This window comes from Muntiacus reevesi, chromosome 1, assembly GCF_963930625.1.
Source record: "Muntiacus reevesi chromosome 1, mMunRee1.1, whole genome shotgun sequence".
NCBI lineage: Eukaryota > Metazoa > Chordata > Mammalia > Artiodactyla > Cervidae > Muntiacus > Muntiacus reevesi.
This window is the reverse complement of record NC_089249.1, coordinates 20,788,223-20,806,296: the sequence shown is the minus strand read 5'-3', so window position 1 is coordinate 20,806,296 and position 18,074 is coordinate 20,788,223. Positions and strand designations below refer to the sequence as shown.

Sequence of the window (18,074 nt, the reverse complement as noted above, 5' to 3'; positions counted from 1 at the left end):
GCCTCCCTTACAAGGGGAAAGACACAGCTTTAAAGAGCTCCGCGCCCTTGCCAGATTCGGTCTTCAACCCTGCCACCACCCCTCCCTGCAGGTGCCGGCCGGCGGCACAGCACGTGCGCTTCGCTCGCGGGCATCCCGGCGCCCAGACCAGGCCAGCCCCGCCCGGCGTGTCGCGCCTCGCCACGTGACCCTGCCCCCTACCATTGGCCGGGCAGGAGAGGCGGGGCCGCCGCGGAGGCGCGGGCTGGCCGATTGCGGCCTGACTCGGCGGCAGGCTGTCTCCGGAGCGGCTGGGAGGTTCGAGCTCTGTGCGCGCGGTGGGCCGGCGGGCAGGGAGGCGGGAGCTGCGGGCGTGGGCACCGCGCACGCGTAGGGAGCGGCTCCCGGATGCCGCGCGTCTGCAGGAGAGCGGCCTCGCGCGGCTCCGCGGCAGGTGTGCCTGGGCATCCCTGTCACGTGACCGAAGAGGCCGGGGCGCTGGGCGCGGGCGGGGGACGCGATCGTGCAGCCCAATCCTCCAGGCTGGAGCCGGGAGCGCGGGGACCAGGGCAAAAAGCCGTGACTCTCAAGGGTCTGGGCTCGGGAGCCCCTAGGAGGGTGTTGGGCACCCCAGAAATTAGGGGAAATTGGGGAAGATACCCACCCTTTTATTACCATGTCAGTAAGGAGTCCGGCGCCCCTGGGAAGTAAGATCCTGAGGAAGATGGAGGGGTTCGGGACTTCTACAGGGAGCCCAGATCCGAGCTAGAAACGATGCAGTCGGGGCAGTTGACGTCAGAGGTCTTTGGGTTCTGGCTGCACCCTAAATCGCAGTGAGCGCACGGGCAAGCCCTTGCCTCTCTCTAGACCCCCAGTTCCTGGCTCCCCTGGCCTCGAGGGGCCTACCGTGGTCCGAGGCCTCACCCCTGTGGTCTGCCGTAGGATGGGCCTCTCCGCCGCCGCCCCGCTGTGGGGCGCCCCGGGGCTGCTCCTGACCATCGCCCTGCACCTGGCTCTCTCCCTGCGCCCTGCCCAGGCCTGGGCGCCCGTGCATCGGGACTACTGCGTCCTGGGCGCCGGGCCCGCAGGCCTGCAGATGGCCTACTTCCTGCAAAGGGCAGGCAGAGACTACATGGTGTTTGAACGCGCCCCGGGGCCGGGCAGCTTCTTCATGCGCTACCCCCGGCACCGCAAGCTCATCAGCATCAACAAGCGGTACACTGGCAAGACCAATGCCGAGTTCAACCTGCGCCACGACTGGAACTCTCTGCTCAGCCACGACCCCCGGCTGCTCTTCAGACACTACTCTGACGCCTACTATCCCGACGCCAGCGACATGGTGCGCTACCTGAGCGACTTTGCAGAGCGGCTGGGGCTTCACGTGCTGTATAACACAACCATTGCCCACGTCACTCTGAACAAGGATCGCGGGGCCTGGAATGGCCATTACTTCATCCTGACCGACCACCGGGGACAGGCATACCAGTGTAGGTAAGGAACCTGGCTGCACAGCTCACCTGCTGAAGCTGGGGCCTTTCTGGGAGGAAGAAAACCCATTGGTTGGCCCATATGTGTGGGAGAAATGGGAGGAAAAGGGCATTTCAGCCCGTCTTTGGTGGTGGTTTAGTCGCTAAGTCATGTCTGACTCTTGAGAGCCCATGGACTGTAGCCCACCAGGCTCCTCTGTCCATGGGATTCTCCAGGCAAGAATACTGGAGTGGGTTGCCATTTCCTTCTCCAGGGGATCTTCCTGACCCAGGGATCAAACCTGGGTCTTCTGCATTGCAGGTGCATTCTTTACAGACTGAGTCAACCGGAAAGCCCCCTCCCCATCTTTGCTCCCACTGAAATCCAGTACACAGAGGTTCAGTTCATCCATCATTTCCCAGGTGTTTCCTAGAAATGTGTGTACCCAAAGATATTTGAAAATTCTGACCATTTCTTTCCTCCAGGATTTTTCAGTCTTAAATATTTTCACATTCACTGAAGGGCTCCAACATTGGGTAAAGTATTCAGCATTATCTGAGCTTATGCACCTACAAAACCCTTTTTGTAGTGTTTCTCCTAGAACTTGTGTTCCCCAAAATCCATTCTGAGAAATGCTGGCAAGTGTCCAATAAGTGTTAGCCGGGCTCTGTAGGATTTCAGAATTGAATGAGAGCCAGGCACAACAGGCAGTGCTGCCAGCATTCAGCTTCAGCTTGCTTTGGCTTGGGAGAAAGCTTAATATTGTGCAGACAACCCCAACTCAGAGTTACACATTCTACCGTGCTTGTTTAATCCTCACAAGGACCCTGTGAAGGAGGTTCACTGATCCCCATTTTATGAATGACAAACTGAGGCTCAGAGAAGTTAAGTCACTGGTGTTCTGTCACACAGCTAATAAGTAGCAGCTGCCACTTGACTGCACTTGACTTTCTGACTCTGAAGCCTGTGTTCTTAACGCCCCACCAGACTGACTCCCCCTTCCTGGTTGTCAGTCTAGCACCTGGCCCCAGGCAGGTGCTCCCTCACAGTTCATCTTCTCAAGCCTTTTGCCCGAGGCCCAGCCTCATTCCTTGTTACAGCCTAGGGAGTGGGGTTAGTTTGGACCCTCGCATCTTAGGACTTCGAAGTGCTACAGTATAGGGGAGTCAGATGTAAGCCAGTGGACAGCTCAGGAAACAAGGGGGGATGGGGGCTTCCCAGGCCCTTTCTCCAGACCACCTGTTCCTGTTTTTGAAACTATCTTGTTATCCACTCTTTCCTCTGCAGGCCGGCAGGGTCCAGCTCCTGGCTTGCCCACCACAAGATTGTAACCCCCATCAGCAGAAAGAGCAGGACTCTGAAATTAGGCTGAGCTGTGGTCAGAGTCTAGGTCTGCTATCTGAGGAGCTATGGAGGCCATGGGCCCACTGGGAGCTGGCATTCCTCACCTGTAACACAGGCCAAATAATACCGACGCAGGCCTGCTTTGAGCAGTGAGATGAGTCAGAAAGTACTTAGTACAGGGACTGGTACAGAATCACTGCTCAGCAGATCCTGCATCTGCCAGGGAAGTAAGAAAGGGGAAAGCAGAGTGTCTAGTTTCATTTTCATGGTGGTACTTGGTATGGCTGCTGTGTTCAAAATTAAGTGAATTATTGTTTCTTATGGTGTCACCCTCTCTAGAGTCAGAAAGTAAAACTGATTCTCACGTTTGGTATAATCCCAGAAAGGTGAAAAGCAAACTATGCCCAGTGGATCATTCAGTGAGGGGGCTGAGGTGAAGTGTCAGATTCGCTGGGACAGGTCAGGAAGTAGGCAGAGAAATGAATGACCTGCTTTCCTTTAGGACCTAGCAGCCTGGGTGGGGCCGGCGAGCCAGGCGGCAGGTCCAGAGGGATTTTTTACTTATGGTCTCAGCTGAGAGGCTAAGCCATCCCCCCTCTGTCCCCCACCTGCAGCGTCCTTCTCGTGGCCACCGGCTTGTCGGTGCCCAACCAGGTGGACTTCCCTGGCTCCGAATATGCGGATGGTTATGAGTCCGTGTCCGTGGATCCCAAGGACTTCGTGGGTCAGAATGTGCTGATCCTGGGCCGGGGGAACTCGGCCTTTGAGACAGCAGAGAACATCTTCAGTGTCACCAACTTTATCCATATGCTGAGCCGCTCCCGGGTCCGGCTCTCCTGGGCCACCCACTACGTCGGAGACCTCAGGTATGCTGGGAGGTGTCGTGTGTGTCGCCCTGGCCCCCGCCTGACTAAGTCCCCCTGCCCCCGAGTCTCCCTCACCTAGCACAGACCCTTCTCTCTCTCTCCTGACCTTCCCTTGGGGCCCCAGGGCCATCAACAATGGCCTTCTGGACACCTACCAGCTGAAGTCCCTGGACGGCTTGCTCGAGTCCGACCTGACAGACTTGGCCATCGTGAAAGACCACCAGGGCAAGTTCCACATCACTCTGAAGCTCTTCATGGAGGCAGGCAACCAGAGTTCCGACGCCATCCCCCTCCCCCAGGACGACAATGACAACTTTGCCATGCGCGTGGCCTATGACCGGGTCATCCGCTGCCTGGGCTGGAAGTTTGACTTCTCCATTTTCAGCAAGTGAGTCCAAATGGAGGGGAGGAACTCGATCTCTCAGCAGAACCGTCTGGTCCAGGCCCTGGGTGGACAAGGAGACACCGGAGGGCCTGAACCGATCTTCCTGTCCTGTCAAGTCACACAGGGACCCGAGCCCAGACGCCAGTCAGGCTTGAGTCCTGGGTGTGTCCCTGGCCCACCACATCTTTACCCTGAAGGTCAGTTATTCTGTGTGTTCAATGGACATGATCATACCTGCCTTCTAGGGTTGGGGTGTGATTTAAACTAGCTCAGTGCCAGGCCTGTAAAAAGTGTTTCATGCACAGCAGTGATTTTAATTCACAACCCTCTTCACTCACAGGTCACTCCGACTCTCTTCAGGGAGTGAACTCAGCAAGAAGTACCCCCTGGTCAGAGCCAGCTATGAATCCAAAGGGAGCCGGGGCCTCTTCATCCTGGGGACTGCCAGCCATTCAGTGGATTACCGGAAATCTGCTGGGGGTTTTATCCATGGATTCCGATACACAGGTGAGCCTGGCAGAGAGGGCTTCTGTCCCCAGAAAGAACCATCCCTAGGGTTTGCAAACACATGCCTTATTCCCTAAGAGCAGTCTTAAAGGGATTGCCTACCAGCAGTTGATTGTCATAAATTCCCATCTGGGGCAGACAGCAGTGGGTTTTCATGGTCTGAGGATATATCTAGAGCAGGGGTTCCCAACCCCTGGGCTATGGACCGGAACCGGGCCGCACGGCAGGAGGTGAGTGGCTGGTGAGCGAGCAAAGCTTCATGTATATTTATAGGAGCTCTCCATCGCTCACAGTGCTGCCTGAGCTCCGCCTTCTGTCAAATCAGTGGTGGCATTAGATTCTCATAGGAGTGCAAACCCTACTGTGAACTGTGAGTGCGAGGGATCTAGGTTGTGTGCTTCTTATAAGAATCATCCCCAAACCACCCACCCCGCCCTGAGTCTATAGAAAAGTTGTCTTCCACAAAACCAGTCCCTGGTGCCAAAAAGGTTGGGGACCACTTGTCCAGAGAAGTCCCAGATAAGGTGTAACCTGGGGGTGCATGCTCCATGCGTCAGCCCTGTGTGGGTGAAGTACCTACATTGGCAGTAATGCTGAGCTTGGGGACAGCTCACCTTGGGGAACAGCTGGGTGGTCTCAGACTGTGAGGCTCCCTAAGCTCCCTAAGCCTGTTGGCCCTCCCCTGACATCGGAGAGGTAAATGAGGTGGACTTTCTTCCCCGTGGGGCCGTGGTAAGGACTAAATAAGGTAATTCCTGGAGACAGTGCACCTGGGAAGCCTTATGTACACATAAACTTTGGGTACCAACAAATTTCATTAAAAATGGCACCTAGATTATATCAGCTCTTTTTTAAAAATTCCTGGTACCAACGGTGCCAGTTTTCTGCCCTCTGGGTAGCCCACTGGATGGGTGCTTTATCGCATGACGAGTGTTAACATGGGCCAGTTAATTTGACCATAAAAACACCATAAGTGTCCTTCTTCCTGATGTTTCTGCATCTAATTTGATGCCTCACTTGCCTTGATGCTAGTTTCCGCATTTCACTCTCCTTCCAGTTTGGCATGGAAAGATAATCATTTTTGCTGTTGATTTCCAGATGATATATTTTATACCCTGTGTATGCTGTTGGGGAAGAAAACCAAGGAGTGTTCGCTGTCTGTTTACCAAAATATTTGCAGACCGCACACACACACAGAATAGGAAGAGTCTCTCTCTCCAACTGTGTCCCCAGCAGGAAACCCTCCTCACACTCTATGCACGTCACCCTCCCCATACCCACTGTCCTGGCAGGTCCTGCCCCTTCTCTCTTGCCTCCCCCATCCCCTGATCTTTCTCCAGGTCACTTTCCTCTTTTTTTTTTTTTTTGACTGTGCTGGGTCTTCGTTGCTGCGTGGGCTTTTCTCTAGTTGCAGCGAGCAGGGGCTACTCCTCTGGTTGCCGTGTGTATCTTCTCATTGTGGTGGCTTGTCTTGTTGCAGAGCACAGACTCTAGGGTGCCTGGGCTCTAGAGCACAGGATCAATAGTTATGGCACACATGATTTGTTGTTCCGAGGCATGTGGTATCTTCCCAGACCAGAGATCAAACCCGTGCCTCCTGCATTGGCAGGTGGATTCTTTACCACTGACCCACCTGGGAAGCCCCACCTATCTCACATTCTTAATCCTCCCAACAGCCCCGTAAGACAGATCTTGTTATTTCAGTTCCCTTTTTCATAGAAGGAAATGGGGGCACAGAGAACCTAAGTCACTTACCCGAAGTCACCAAGCCAATGGGAAGCAGAGGTGGCATTTGAATCCACACCTGTGTGATTCAAAGGCTCCCAGCTAACCATTGAGTTTCAGGCAAATGGGAAACACTTCTGGGTGGACAGGCCACTGAGACCTGTGGTCCCTATTCCTGGCTGAGGACCTGCCTACGGGGAGGGGCAGTGCAGCTGTACACGGTACATCCTGCCCGACCTTGCTCATCATTCAGCTGAGAAACAGCTTGTCCCAAGGGAGACAAGTAGAAAACAGCAAGGTAGTGGAAAGTCACAGAATATAAGAGATGGTAGCTGTGGAAGGTAGGGCCTGCTGGGAGCCCTGCCCCTCCCTTCCCCCATCACTCCATCCCAGCCTCGCTTGCCTGACTTGGGGCCTCTTTGTCTCTCCTGACTGGTCTTCCTGCCACTGGTCTCTCTGGCTTCCCATCCAGCCACTCTGATGCCCACCAAAACACTGTTATTTGAACAAAAAACCTTCCAGGGGCTCCCCAGCCAGGTCCTCTGCATAGTGTCCAGAGCTTCATACAGGCCAGCACCAGCTCACCTGCCCAGCCTGGCACTCGCCTCCTTTTCAGAATGCGCCCATCTCTCTCAAGGTTTTATGTCTTTGCACCTGTGCTCCTTTTGTCAGGCCCCCTACCCCATTCCCCTAGCCGTGTAATTACTCAGCCTTTCACAAAACTCAGCCTAACCTTGTTTCCTCCAGAGAACCAGGTTTCTGTCTGTCTGTCTCATGAGGCTGAACATCCGTTCCTGTGACCGCGGGCAGACCAAGCCTCTTGTCACGTGAATTGTGTCTTTGCCATTATTGGATTTGGGTGTTGTGTTGATTCATTTCGAGGAGGCAGGTAGTTGTGCGGGTGTCCCAGTGTCACAGCTGTGTAAGGGCAGCCCCAGGTCCACAGATAATGGTCCCCGTTGTTGGAGATTACTTTCTTCTCTATCCTTCCAGAAATATACAAAGTATCTCAAAGTAGAACTGAGATTGGATTTTGGCTGTGACGGAGAGGGAGCCATCAAAAGGTTCTCCATCTGGGAGTCTCTGACAGATGTGGGGGCTATGGAGAGAGGAGAGGTTGCAGAGAAAGGCTCTGGGCCTGGTGTGAACATGTCACATGTGAGGTGACAGTGGCAGGACTTTTACATGCAGGCGGCCTAAAGCAGGAACAGGTAGTCTCCGGCCTGGGGACCAAATCTAGCCATGCCCATTCATTTTGCGGTCCTCTATGGCTGCTATCCCACCAGAGCATAAATTGAGTCACCTGATAGACACCAGTAAAGCCAGAAACACTTCCCCCCCAGCCCTTCTCAGAAAACCTGTACGATCCTCCCCTAAAGGCATCTTCTCAGAGCCATGCACATGAGTATGTCCCGGGTGCAGAGCTGATGGGGACGCTGTGTCCTCCCAGAGGTGAAAGATAACATCTTAAGGGCAGCTTGCCATTCTCCCTCTGGCTATTTCAGTGCGTGCCGTCCACCGGCTGCTGGAGCAGCGCCACCATGGTGTGGCCTGGCCCTCCACCAAGCACCCCATCACACACCTGGCCAGTGCCATCATCCGGCGCATCAACGAGGCCTCTGGGCTCTACCAGATGTTCAGTGTGCTGGCCGACGTGGTCCTGCTAAAGGAGTGAGTCTTCCTCCCCATCTCCTGCCCTCATCTCCACCAGTCTACCCCCCCACCCCGTCTTGCTCTTCTTTTCCTGTGGCATGTGTGGAACAGCCCAGTGGTTCCTTCCTAAGATGGAGAAGGCTGGAGACTGGGTTGGCAGAGAGAGAGGGGACTCGGCTCTTCTGGGGGAAATCAACACCACAAGCCCTACTGACAGACAGATTGACAGACGTGGGTATGACGGCAGCTTTGCCACTTTCCACCAGTGTGATCTGGGGCAAGTTAGTTAGCCTCTCTGAGCCTTTCTCTCATCTGCAAAATGGAGCTAATAACATCGACCTTGCAGGGCTGTAGGAAGGAGTAAAGGTAACTGGTGGAAAGCATCTGGCAGTAAACACAGAAGCAGTGGCCTGCAACCATGACAGGTGACCACCTGTGGGGATTTACGAGCTCCCTGGGCCAGCCTTATCAATGAAATGATAAGCAGCGGATCACAGAGGTCACTGCCTTAGAAGGAAACCATCGGGAGCAGGGAAGGGAGCAGGGCTGGGTGGGGGCGGGGGAGTGTGTGGTCTGAAAGGACAGGTGGCAGGTGAGAAGCCACAGAAGGAACAGCCTGGTCCAAAGCCAGTGGGTGCAGCAGCACACCAGGCTGAGGGACATGCAGGAAACTCAGAGGTGCTTGGAGCAGAACCTCCCTCATCACCCTTGACTCCTGTCTCTCACACCCATTCACCACACTCACACCACCCACTCTACCTTCCACCTGTGTTTAGGACCTGCCTGCCTCTCAGTAGCCCCACCGCTGCCACCTTGGTCTGGACCCCAGAGCATCCCCCTCCTGCACTGATAGAGCAGCCCCTCGCCTTGGCCCCTGTGGTCTGCTCTCAACACGGTGGGCGGAATGATTCTTTTAAAACTTGAGTCACTCAGAATTCACCCTTTCAATACCCTCTGAGGGCCCTCACCCCCCCTTCCCGGGCCTGGAGACTGCCATGGCGGCACACATGGCCTGCCTTGACCTGCCCCTCGCCGTCGGCTCCACTGGGGCCCCACGGGCCTCCGTCCTCTCTCTGGAACACGCCAAGGCCCTCAGTCCCTCATAGGGCTTCTCTGTCACTGTCTCAGCCTGGCTCACCCTTTCCCCAGATACCCATTCAGGTTCCTCCAGGCTTTCTGACACCTGTAGGTCTAGGCTCTAGTATTATTGAGGTGAGATGCTCAGATCTGATCAGAGTCTGTATGCTGTTTGATGGCTGCTTCTAGGAAGGCGAGGTGGCGTGTGCGCACCACACACATGCACACACACGCTCCTGTCACCTCTGCTGAAGGACCCAGGGTCTCACCCCCGTCATGTGCCCCTGTCCCCAGGAACGCCACCATCTTTGAGTATCTGGAGGAGTTCCCCATGCAGATGCTGGCACAGCTGGAGACAATCACGGGAAAGAGGGCGAGGCACGGGCTGTTCGTCATCAACATGGAGTATGGCCGGAACTACTCTGGGCCCGACAAGGACGTCTTCTTTTCTGACCGCTCTGTGGGGCACATGGAAGATGCCTGGCTGTCCAACTTCCTCCATCCTGTCATCTACTACTACAGGCACCTCCCCACCGGTGAGCTGGGGCCCTCCTCAGACCCCAGCACCATTGGGCCTTCATGCGGTACCCTCAGCTGATGAAAGGGGGAACACTGGGGGCCCTGCCCAGAGCCTCAGTGGAGCAAGTGGTCTATGAATGATAAATGCTGTTCCCAGATTCTGGCCCACAGCAGGCCACACTTGGAGTGCTGTGGTCGCCTCCAGTAGTAAGAGGGGCAGTGTCGTCGCTGTGTCCAGAGAAGGCTGGCCTTGCAGTGAGGCGGGGGACAGGGTGGTCTGGAGACTGACTCTAGGAGGAACAGCGAAGGGACGGGAGCAGGTCAGCATAGAAAGAGAACAGGAAAGCTGGGCACTGTTCCCAGGGTCGTCCTTCCCTCGCTGTGACCTTGCGCCATTACGTAACCCCTCTGAGCCTCAGCTTGCTCATGTATGAAATGGGATGGCAGTGACACCTTCCGTGTAAGAGGAGAATGGATGAGGTAACACAGAATGCCAGCACAGTGGCCTGTACAGACTGGTTACTGACAGATGGCCGACCTGGGGAACACGACTCCTGGCTCTGACTTGAAGACATGTCACCTGGAAGAGGATCATCTAAAATTAGGGGTCGCTCCAGAGGGCAGAGGTAGTGTCAGCGGGTAGAAGTGACAGGAGCCCAGGTTCACACTCGTAAGCAGCAGCTCATCCTGAAAGCTGCCGAGGCTGGGACAGGCCCCCTCGCAGTTTCCTGGTACGGGAATGGTCATGGCTGGGCGCCCTGTGACGGGGACACACAGAAGGGCACCCCACCAGATAGGAAATGGACTAGAGGGGCCCTAAGACCCCTTGGAGGCAGGACCCAGAGTCCACTCACAGAAAGACCAGTTTCAAAGCAGCCGCAGCAGACCTCAGTCCATGCAAGTCTTAGAAGCAAACCAAGTTCAAGAGACTGGTCTCATTTCCTCCCCCTGACAGCACAGGAGTGAGTCTGGCCTAGTCCCTCTCCTTCACATCAGCCTTTCAGACATTTGGAAGGACAGCTGAACCGGCTGACCAGAGAGGTGTCAGGAAGGCCGAGCAGAAGAGGATAGGGGGGCGGCACCGGGGCTGCAGCTCTGGGAAGGACTCAAGTGGTGCCCTCTCCTCCCCACAGAGCAGGAGGTGAGGTTCCGCCCAGCGGGCTGGCCGCTCCCGCGGCCCTGGGCCCTCCACCACGTGGTGGAAGATTTCCTGACAGACTGGACGGCCCCGGTGGGGCACATCCTGCCCCTGAGGCGCTTCCTGGAGAACTGTCTGGATACCGATCTGCGAAGCTTCTATGCAGGTAGGTTAGGTTCCCAGGAGGACAGAGGGGCTGAGCTGGGGGGTGAAGACGACCAGGTAGATCGGCGCCCTGTGGAACTTTCAGACACACGTCTGGAAACCCACACCCAAGACGTCATCTCCTACAGCAGGGGCCTTGATGTTCACAGAAAGCCCTCCCAGCATGGCACACCTGTGCACACTAGCGCTTCCCAGGTAGCACTAGCGGTAAAGACCCCTCCTGCCTATGCAGGAGACATAAGAGACTCGGGTTCGATCCCTGGGTCTGGAAGATCTCCTGGAGGAGGAAATGGCAACCCACTCCCATATTCTCACCTGGAAAATTCCAAGGACAGAGGAGCCTGGCGGGCTGCAGTCCATGGGGTCGCAAAGAGTTGGACACGGCTGAAGCGACTTAGCGTGCATGCATGCAGACACTGAGTAAAATGTCTTCTTTAAAGAACTTACAGGAAAAATGGGACCCACCCCCACCAGAAGCCAGACACTAAGAAAAGCACAGAACACATACTGGAGAAGGTGATACCCGCTGGCCATTGGGGGTCTAGAGCCTGCATAACTGACCAGCACATGGGGACAGAAAGGCGAGGCTGGAGCGGGCAGGAGGTCTGTATGTGCGTACTTAGTGGCTCACTCGTGTCTGACTCTCCTACGACCCCATGGTCTGTAGCCCGCCAGGCTCCTCTGTCCATGGGATTTTCCAGGCAAGAATACTGGAGGGGGTTGCCATTTCCTTCTCCAGGGGATCTTCCCAACCCAGGTATCAAACCCGCGTCTCCTGTGTCTCGTGCATTGGCAGGTGGGTTCTTTACCACTAGCACCCTAAGGGAAGCCCTAAGAGGTCTGTACAGAAAACAAATAAAGAGAGGGTCTCAGTGGGTAAGCTAGGAGCCAGAAAGTACTCCCAGGAGAGACAGAGGAGATGCAGGATTTTTGGCTCTGTGTAGTGCGGGGAGAAAAACCTCCCTTGAGAATTTCCATCCACTAGGCCTCATTTGTAGGAGTTTGGGGCCAAAGTTCACACTATCATCTTGGTGCAGAAATCACAGGCATCAGTGCGAGTCTTCTGTGAGGAAATAGACTTTAAAGCCAGACCTCGAAGAATTCCCACAGATGAAAGTTCTCTGGAACATGAACTCCCAAGCAGAAATCAGTAACACACAGGAACTCAAATGACCATGCAGGAGTGTCAAGAGAAACAACACTGTTGAATTAAACCTACAGGGAATATATGAATTGGAGTGGTCAGAGAGAAGATGTAAAGTATGTATAGACTCTGTGAATAAATAAAAAAGGGATTACTAAAAATAGAATGAAAGGATATTGAATGGGTAATTTTGAGAAAGGTCCAAGTAGAACTTCTGGACATAAAAATAACAGTTTGTAATTAGAAACTCAGTGTCAAGGTTAGTAGCACATTAGACATAGATGAAGGGAAAATTGGTGAACTGGAAGACAGCTCTGATAGTCGAACCCAAAGAGGGACTTGGGAAGAGAAGTCTCATGATTCAGAGGCAGAACTGACCAAAACAAGCCAGATTTTTGTCTTTTTTTTTTTTTTTAACTCTCTGAATTACTAGGATAGCCAAATTTTTTTTCTGTTTAGCAAATATCTGTTGAAACAGTGGTTGCATATCAGGCACTATTCGTATCAGACCAGGTTAGAGATCGTCAGTCCTTGGCCTACAGGTCAGAGAGCAGGAGTCCTTCAGCTCACCTTGAAATAAAAAATGTATGTACCAAGGGAGATGGCTTAAAACAGTACTTGAAGTTAACAGTCTAAACATATGTAGACGCTCCAGCAGGGGTAATTCAGACAGCAGAGCTAAAGCAGCTTTGAAGTAGTAGCATCCTGCAGACATCAGCTCTGACTGTATGCTTCCATAGGAAGTTGTGCATTGAAGGTCTAGAGATCTCAGCTGCAAAATGCCTACCTATTTCTTGAGGTTTCAGGAGTACAGAGATACTGGTACCTTTTAGGGGGTGTATTCCGGCCCTGAGTCATGGGTCCCACCAGTCCATCACCACAGGCCCTTTGAGTCTCCTGGCTCCTATCTCCTAGATATACTCAACAGTACAAGTCACCAGGTGTCACTGCCTTGAACTTGCAAGACTCCCCCCACAAAAGGCTAGCTGGCAGAGGTGGGCTTCCCCTCCATCCCTTTAACAGATGTGCAGCTGCTAGTTCTGGCCCCAGATCTGCTGGGCTTCTCTGCCCCCTGGCCCTGCAGAAGGGGTGACGTATGTCATTGGAGGGGTTGCTTGCCAAAAGGCTGCCTCACTGGCCCCCCTCCATCCTCTCCCATGTCTGCTGTCTTCCCTGTTCAGAGAGGGTGGTTGTGGCCCATTCTGCCAAGGGCTCTCTGTACTGGAAGTCAGAGAGAAGGTGGGAAATACCGTTCCTGTAGCACTCCCAGCCTGATCATTCGTGTGAGCCTTACAGCACCCTTTATAATGTGCCTGTTTACTGAGACAGGAGGTCAGGACGGTTCTCTGACACGCCATCTTCCCATCCTGTCTCTAAAGCCCTTAGAAGCCTGAGCCCACATCTGTTTAATCCTTTGCTTTTTTTTTTTTTTTAATTTAAAAAGAATTTTTATTTATTTTTGGCTGCACTGGGTCTTTGCTGTGCATTGGCTTCTCATTGCGGGATCTTCGCTTGTCACAGAGCACAGGCTCTAGGCATCCGGGTTTCGGTAGATCCCAGCCCCCAGGGTGGCTCCTGGAACAGAAGGCCGAGAGGCTGCTCCTGAGTGGGTGAGCTCCCTCCTCCCAGTGGCGCCACACACGGCAGCATGCAGGCCCCTATCTCTGGGAGCTGGGCCACCTCTTTGGTTTGCTTTCCTTGGAGCTTTTTTCCCCCATAATGTCAAGGCGGCTCCTAGTCTTAGAACTTCAGGGAAGGATGGGGTCCACAGCTACCCAGGTCAGACATGAGATACCCAGAACAGTCGGCCCCCAGGCTCAGGGGCTGGAGGGAAGCAGTGAGGCCACTGGGGCATCAGCAGCCCCTCCCCTTGGACCTGTCCCCACAGCTCTCAGTCCATCTCCTTTTACTTTTGTGCAGAGTCCTGTTTCCTGTTCGCCCTAACACACCAGAAGCTCCCGCCCTTTTGCCAGCAGGGCTACCTGAGAACGCAGGGTCTCGTGGGAACTGAGAGCCTCCGTCAGCACGGCGTGGAGAGCGGGCTCCTGTGGGACTCTGCCATCACGGGCCAGCGCCAGGGGGCCAACGAGCAGCAGCCTGGAGACCACGGGCCAGGAGGGCACCCTCTGGCTCCAGGGCCTCCGGTCTCACCTTTCAGCAGCAACAAGGAGGAGCTCTGACGGGCGGCTGCTCCCACTAGGGTCACAGTCAGCCTTCCTCTTCCCCGCAGTTTCGTGCTCCCACGTGATTGCCAAAGACCCCCCCTCAGATCGTCGCGGCGACCGCACCAAAGCCACCCGGAGGGCACAGATGGGCTGAAGGGTGGCCACGCGGTGGTCTCCCCTCCTGTTTGGTTCAGGGATTTCTGGGAAGAGGGGTCCAGGGACAGCATCTTCTGCCAGACGGAAGGGAGCCGCCTTCCAAGCCAGACTTGTCTGCAAGCCAGCCACCATGAGCACCAGGCTGGCCTCAGCTCCGTCCCCATCAAGTGCCCAGTGTTCCTCTTCCGAGGGCCCTGGATTCCGCCTACCCGTGAAGCGTTTCACAAGTGCAATCCACCCTCATCTTCATACGGGTTGTAGCAGGCACTTTAAGACAAAGGCTCTAAGGTCCTCCGCCAAGTGGGGCAGGTGGGGCCATTACCCACTGATGGAAACACCAGCTGAGGAAGGTCAGGTGATCCCAGGGGTCCCAGCCAGGAGTCTGGGAAGCCCTAAGGCCCGCCCTGCTTCACCATACTGCCTCTCCCCGCCCCATCTCTGCTTTCAGAATCCCAGTCGGGGCAGAGAGGACAGTTCCCTGCAGGCCATCTTATCTACGCAGGTCTCTGCCAAGCTGCTCTTTCCCCAGGACCGCCCTCCCTGACTTGCCTTCCCGCTCTGTGTTCTCTCTCTCATCCTACTCCCCTGCCCTCTGGCATTCCGAACAGCACCTCCTCGCCTCTGCCCTGCCAGATCAGGTTTTGTGAAATGGTCCCCATGCTGGCTATCAGTGGGGATTCTCTTGGAGGGGATTCACCCCACTGTTCCATACAGAGCCCAGCTCAGCATGGGCAAGAAATCATCTATAAATGAGTTTGTAAGATAACGATGATGAATGTAGTTTCTGGTTCCCTGAGCTGTTCTGGCTTTTTTATTGTCCCTCCTCACCAGGAATCTATCCCTTCTTACTCTCTCATCAGGTATTTCAGTCCCATTGATGAGTAAGCCATGGGAAAGCATTTGTACAGAAAATAATCATGGTGGTTTCCTCAAAAGCCCGGGATCACAGGTGATAGCTTTCTCACTGGTTCTTACCAGTAAGTCCTTCATGTGTCTATTCAGAATGGTAGGGACACAAGCTTTCCAGATCCACTGCCCTTTACTTGGAACAGCTTCTTCATGACGGCCAGGTCCAAAATCCCTTACCCCCAGCACCACTGTCTGTGCTCCAGGTGTTTGCAGTCACAACAGTGAGACTCCAAAAGCCTGAGCCTGTCAGGGAGGAGGTTACCCCATGGCAAGACATGGCATAGTTTACAGAGAGCTGAAACTTCTCAGTGAAGGGTCTCTCCCTAATCCCAGGCTGTTGAATTTGCTGTATTTCAAACTGTTTACAGGTAAACCAAAATTGGGTCCCATTAGTCCACCCTTCCTTTTCCTAAACTTTTTTTTAAAAAAATCTTTTGGGATTTCTAGTGGTCCAGTGGTTAAGACTCCACACTTCCAATGCAGGGGGTGTGAGGGTTCAATCCCTGGTTGGGGAACTAAGATCCTACATGCCTCTTGGCATGGCCGAAAAATAAAATTTAAAAAAAAGTATGAAAATAAATAATTAGGACTGTACCCATATTATCAAATCCTGTTACACACATCTTGCCTACCCAGTTACTAAAGGCTGGCTGAGCCCCCGGTTCGAGGTGCTGTAACGAATAGTTGACTGACGCCTAAGTATGTGACATCTGCTGCTCTTCCTGTCATGTGCCAAGTTCTTAATTCCATCAAAATATCACCAGCCTTATTTGTGTTTAATAAGACATAGTTCAGCTCTTACTCAGCCAATGAGACACACATTCCCTGGTATTTTTCCTGTAAATTCAGAGAACTACTTTTTCCTATGAAGATCATTACTGCATTGGCTGGAGTCCTGTCTACATCTTGCTATCTTCTAGCAACCCAGCCTCCGGGGCCTTTTTTGTAAATCCTTGCCCCTGAGTGCCCGTTGCCTTAGGCCTGGCATCTTTGCTGTCTGCTATCTTCCTCTTGTGTTGTATGGACTCATGTGTCCTACTTCATTGCCTCAGTTTCTTTCCTTGTCAAGTTTAGACAGCCATCTAGCAGATCTTGTCGTTTCCAGCCAGATCAAGTCCTTCTCCTAGCTAAGGCCTGACTTCATCCATTCATTCTTTTTGAAAATATTATAAAGTTACACATGCAAAACAGACAAATCAATGAAACAATAGGCCAGAAGTAGAGCCTGTTCTAAGATGGAGGTGTTTTTTAAAGGGAATCACAAACCAGTGGAAAAGATTGTACAGGATTGTGCAATAAGTGATGTTAGACTGGAACTTTCCTGGTGGTCCAGTGGTTAAGACTGAGTTCCCAATGCCAGGGATACAGGTTCAATCCCTGCTCAGAGAACTAAGATCCCACATGCCCTGGGCATGGCCAAAATTAAGTAAATAAAAATGATGTTGGACCAATGGGTTACTAACTTGGGAAAGAAAATCAATCTCATTTAGACCCCTATTTCATATTATACTTCAACATTAATTTCAGGTTAATTTTTCAAAGCCATATAGAAACTAGAGGTGGAGAGGAGGTACTACAATAAAAGAAAGAAGTTTCCAAGTTTAGAACCAATAGAGTAATTCCCCAGGGGAAAAGGTTTAACATTTCTGGGTACAACCATCCTGCCTGACTAATATGCCTATTTTAAAGAAAATGATTATTAAAAGGCAAAAAGCATGGGCAAAAATAATTATGGCAGAAAACAACATACATAAAAATAAATAATAAGCAAATTATCTTTTATATTAAGAACAATGAAATGAGAAAAATGGAGAATAGTTACGTAAACTATGGCACATTCAGCCCATGAATATTAAACATCCCTCAAAAACTCTAAAAAGTGGTAAAAGATTATATAATATTGATACAAGTACATCTGTGACAAAATTAAGTGAAAAGAATCAGGATATGAAACTAGTTCCAACTGCTTGTAACTATATAAAAATAGAAAAACCATATACAAGGGAAACTGTGGAGGTATTAGGTTTGCAGAGTTGTTTTTTTTTTTTTTCCTTTTTCCTCTTTTGCCCAAATTTGGGTTTATACTCCATGGTGAAATAAATTCATTTATTTTTAAAAATCGTCTCTGTTTCTGGACTGTGAAGTCGCTGGGGGCAGGAGGGGCGGGGAGCCCTTGGCAGGGCGTGCGCTCTGCCCTCTGGTCCAGGTGGTGCCACTGCTGTCATCTGTTGCCCCAGCTGAGAAGACACTGCATCGGTGTCGGAGGAGAAAATGTGCTCTGTCTAGGGAAGGGAACTTTAAAAGTGGTGTGTGCTCCTCTCCTAGACTCTTTGGACCGATAGACCCAGCTGGACAACACCAGTCTCTGGAAGAATCTTCCCTCCCAAGTGACAAGAAAATGAATGTAATCTCAGGCTTAATATGAGCCCCTAATTTCTTTTGTGTGATAAAAATGGGGTGTCCCTAAAGCCTTCCTGGAAATCAACTCACCAAGAAATGAATTTGTCAGCTGAGCTCATCATAACACTTAATCATTCACTGAGTATCTACTATATGCCCAGAACTGGTGTGGTGATTTTAAAGGTATGTCCACAAATTCTTGGATACTTCTCCCCCAAAGAGGTAGAGCTTAACCCCTCCTATTGGGTGCAAGTTGGACTTAGTGATTCATTTCTAGCAAATAAAATACAGCAGAAGTGACAAGATGTCATTCAAGATTAGGGTATAAAAAAGACTGTGGCATTCATCTACCAAGAAACTGCTTTCTGTCTGTCTCTAGGAGTCCCTCACTCTGGGAGAGGCCACCTGTCATGTTGAGTTTGAAAGGACATCCAGTGTGGAGCGGCCCATGCAGCAAGGAACCGAGCTCTGCCCA

General features: G+C 52.6%; 1 protein-coding gene across 2 annotated transcripts; it reads left to right on the top strand.

The window, feature by feature from the left end:
- The first annotated feature begins 271 nt into the window (after positions 1 to 271).
- FOXRED2 (FAD dependent oxidoreductase domain containing 2) lies at positions 272 to 17,283 on the top strand. 2 transcript variants are annotated; one of them, XM_065921414.1, is made up of 9 exons: positions 272 to 297; positions 922 to 1,470; positions 3,405 to 3,656; positions 3,781 to 4,044; positions 4,382 to 4,548; positions 7,779 to 7,944; positions 9,298 to 9,539; positions 10,656 to 10,826; positions 13,890 to 17,283. In XM_065921414.1, exons 2-9 carry the CDS (start codon positions 923 to 925, stop codon positions 14,147 to 14,149), a joined length of 2,070 nt encoding a protein of 689 aa, XP_065777486.1. In that variant the 5' UTR covers positions 272 to 297; position 922; the 3' UTR covers positions 14,150 to 17,283. The 2 variants fall into 2 exon arrangements, with proteins under 2 accessions (XP_065777486.1, XP_065777479.1); XM_065921407.1 differs by lacking the exon at positions 272 to 297 and adding an exon at positions 398 to 433.
- The last annotated feature ends 791 nt before the right edge of the window (positions 17,284 to 18,074 follow it).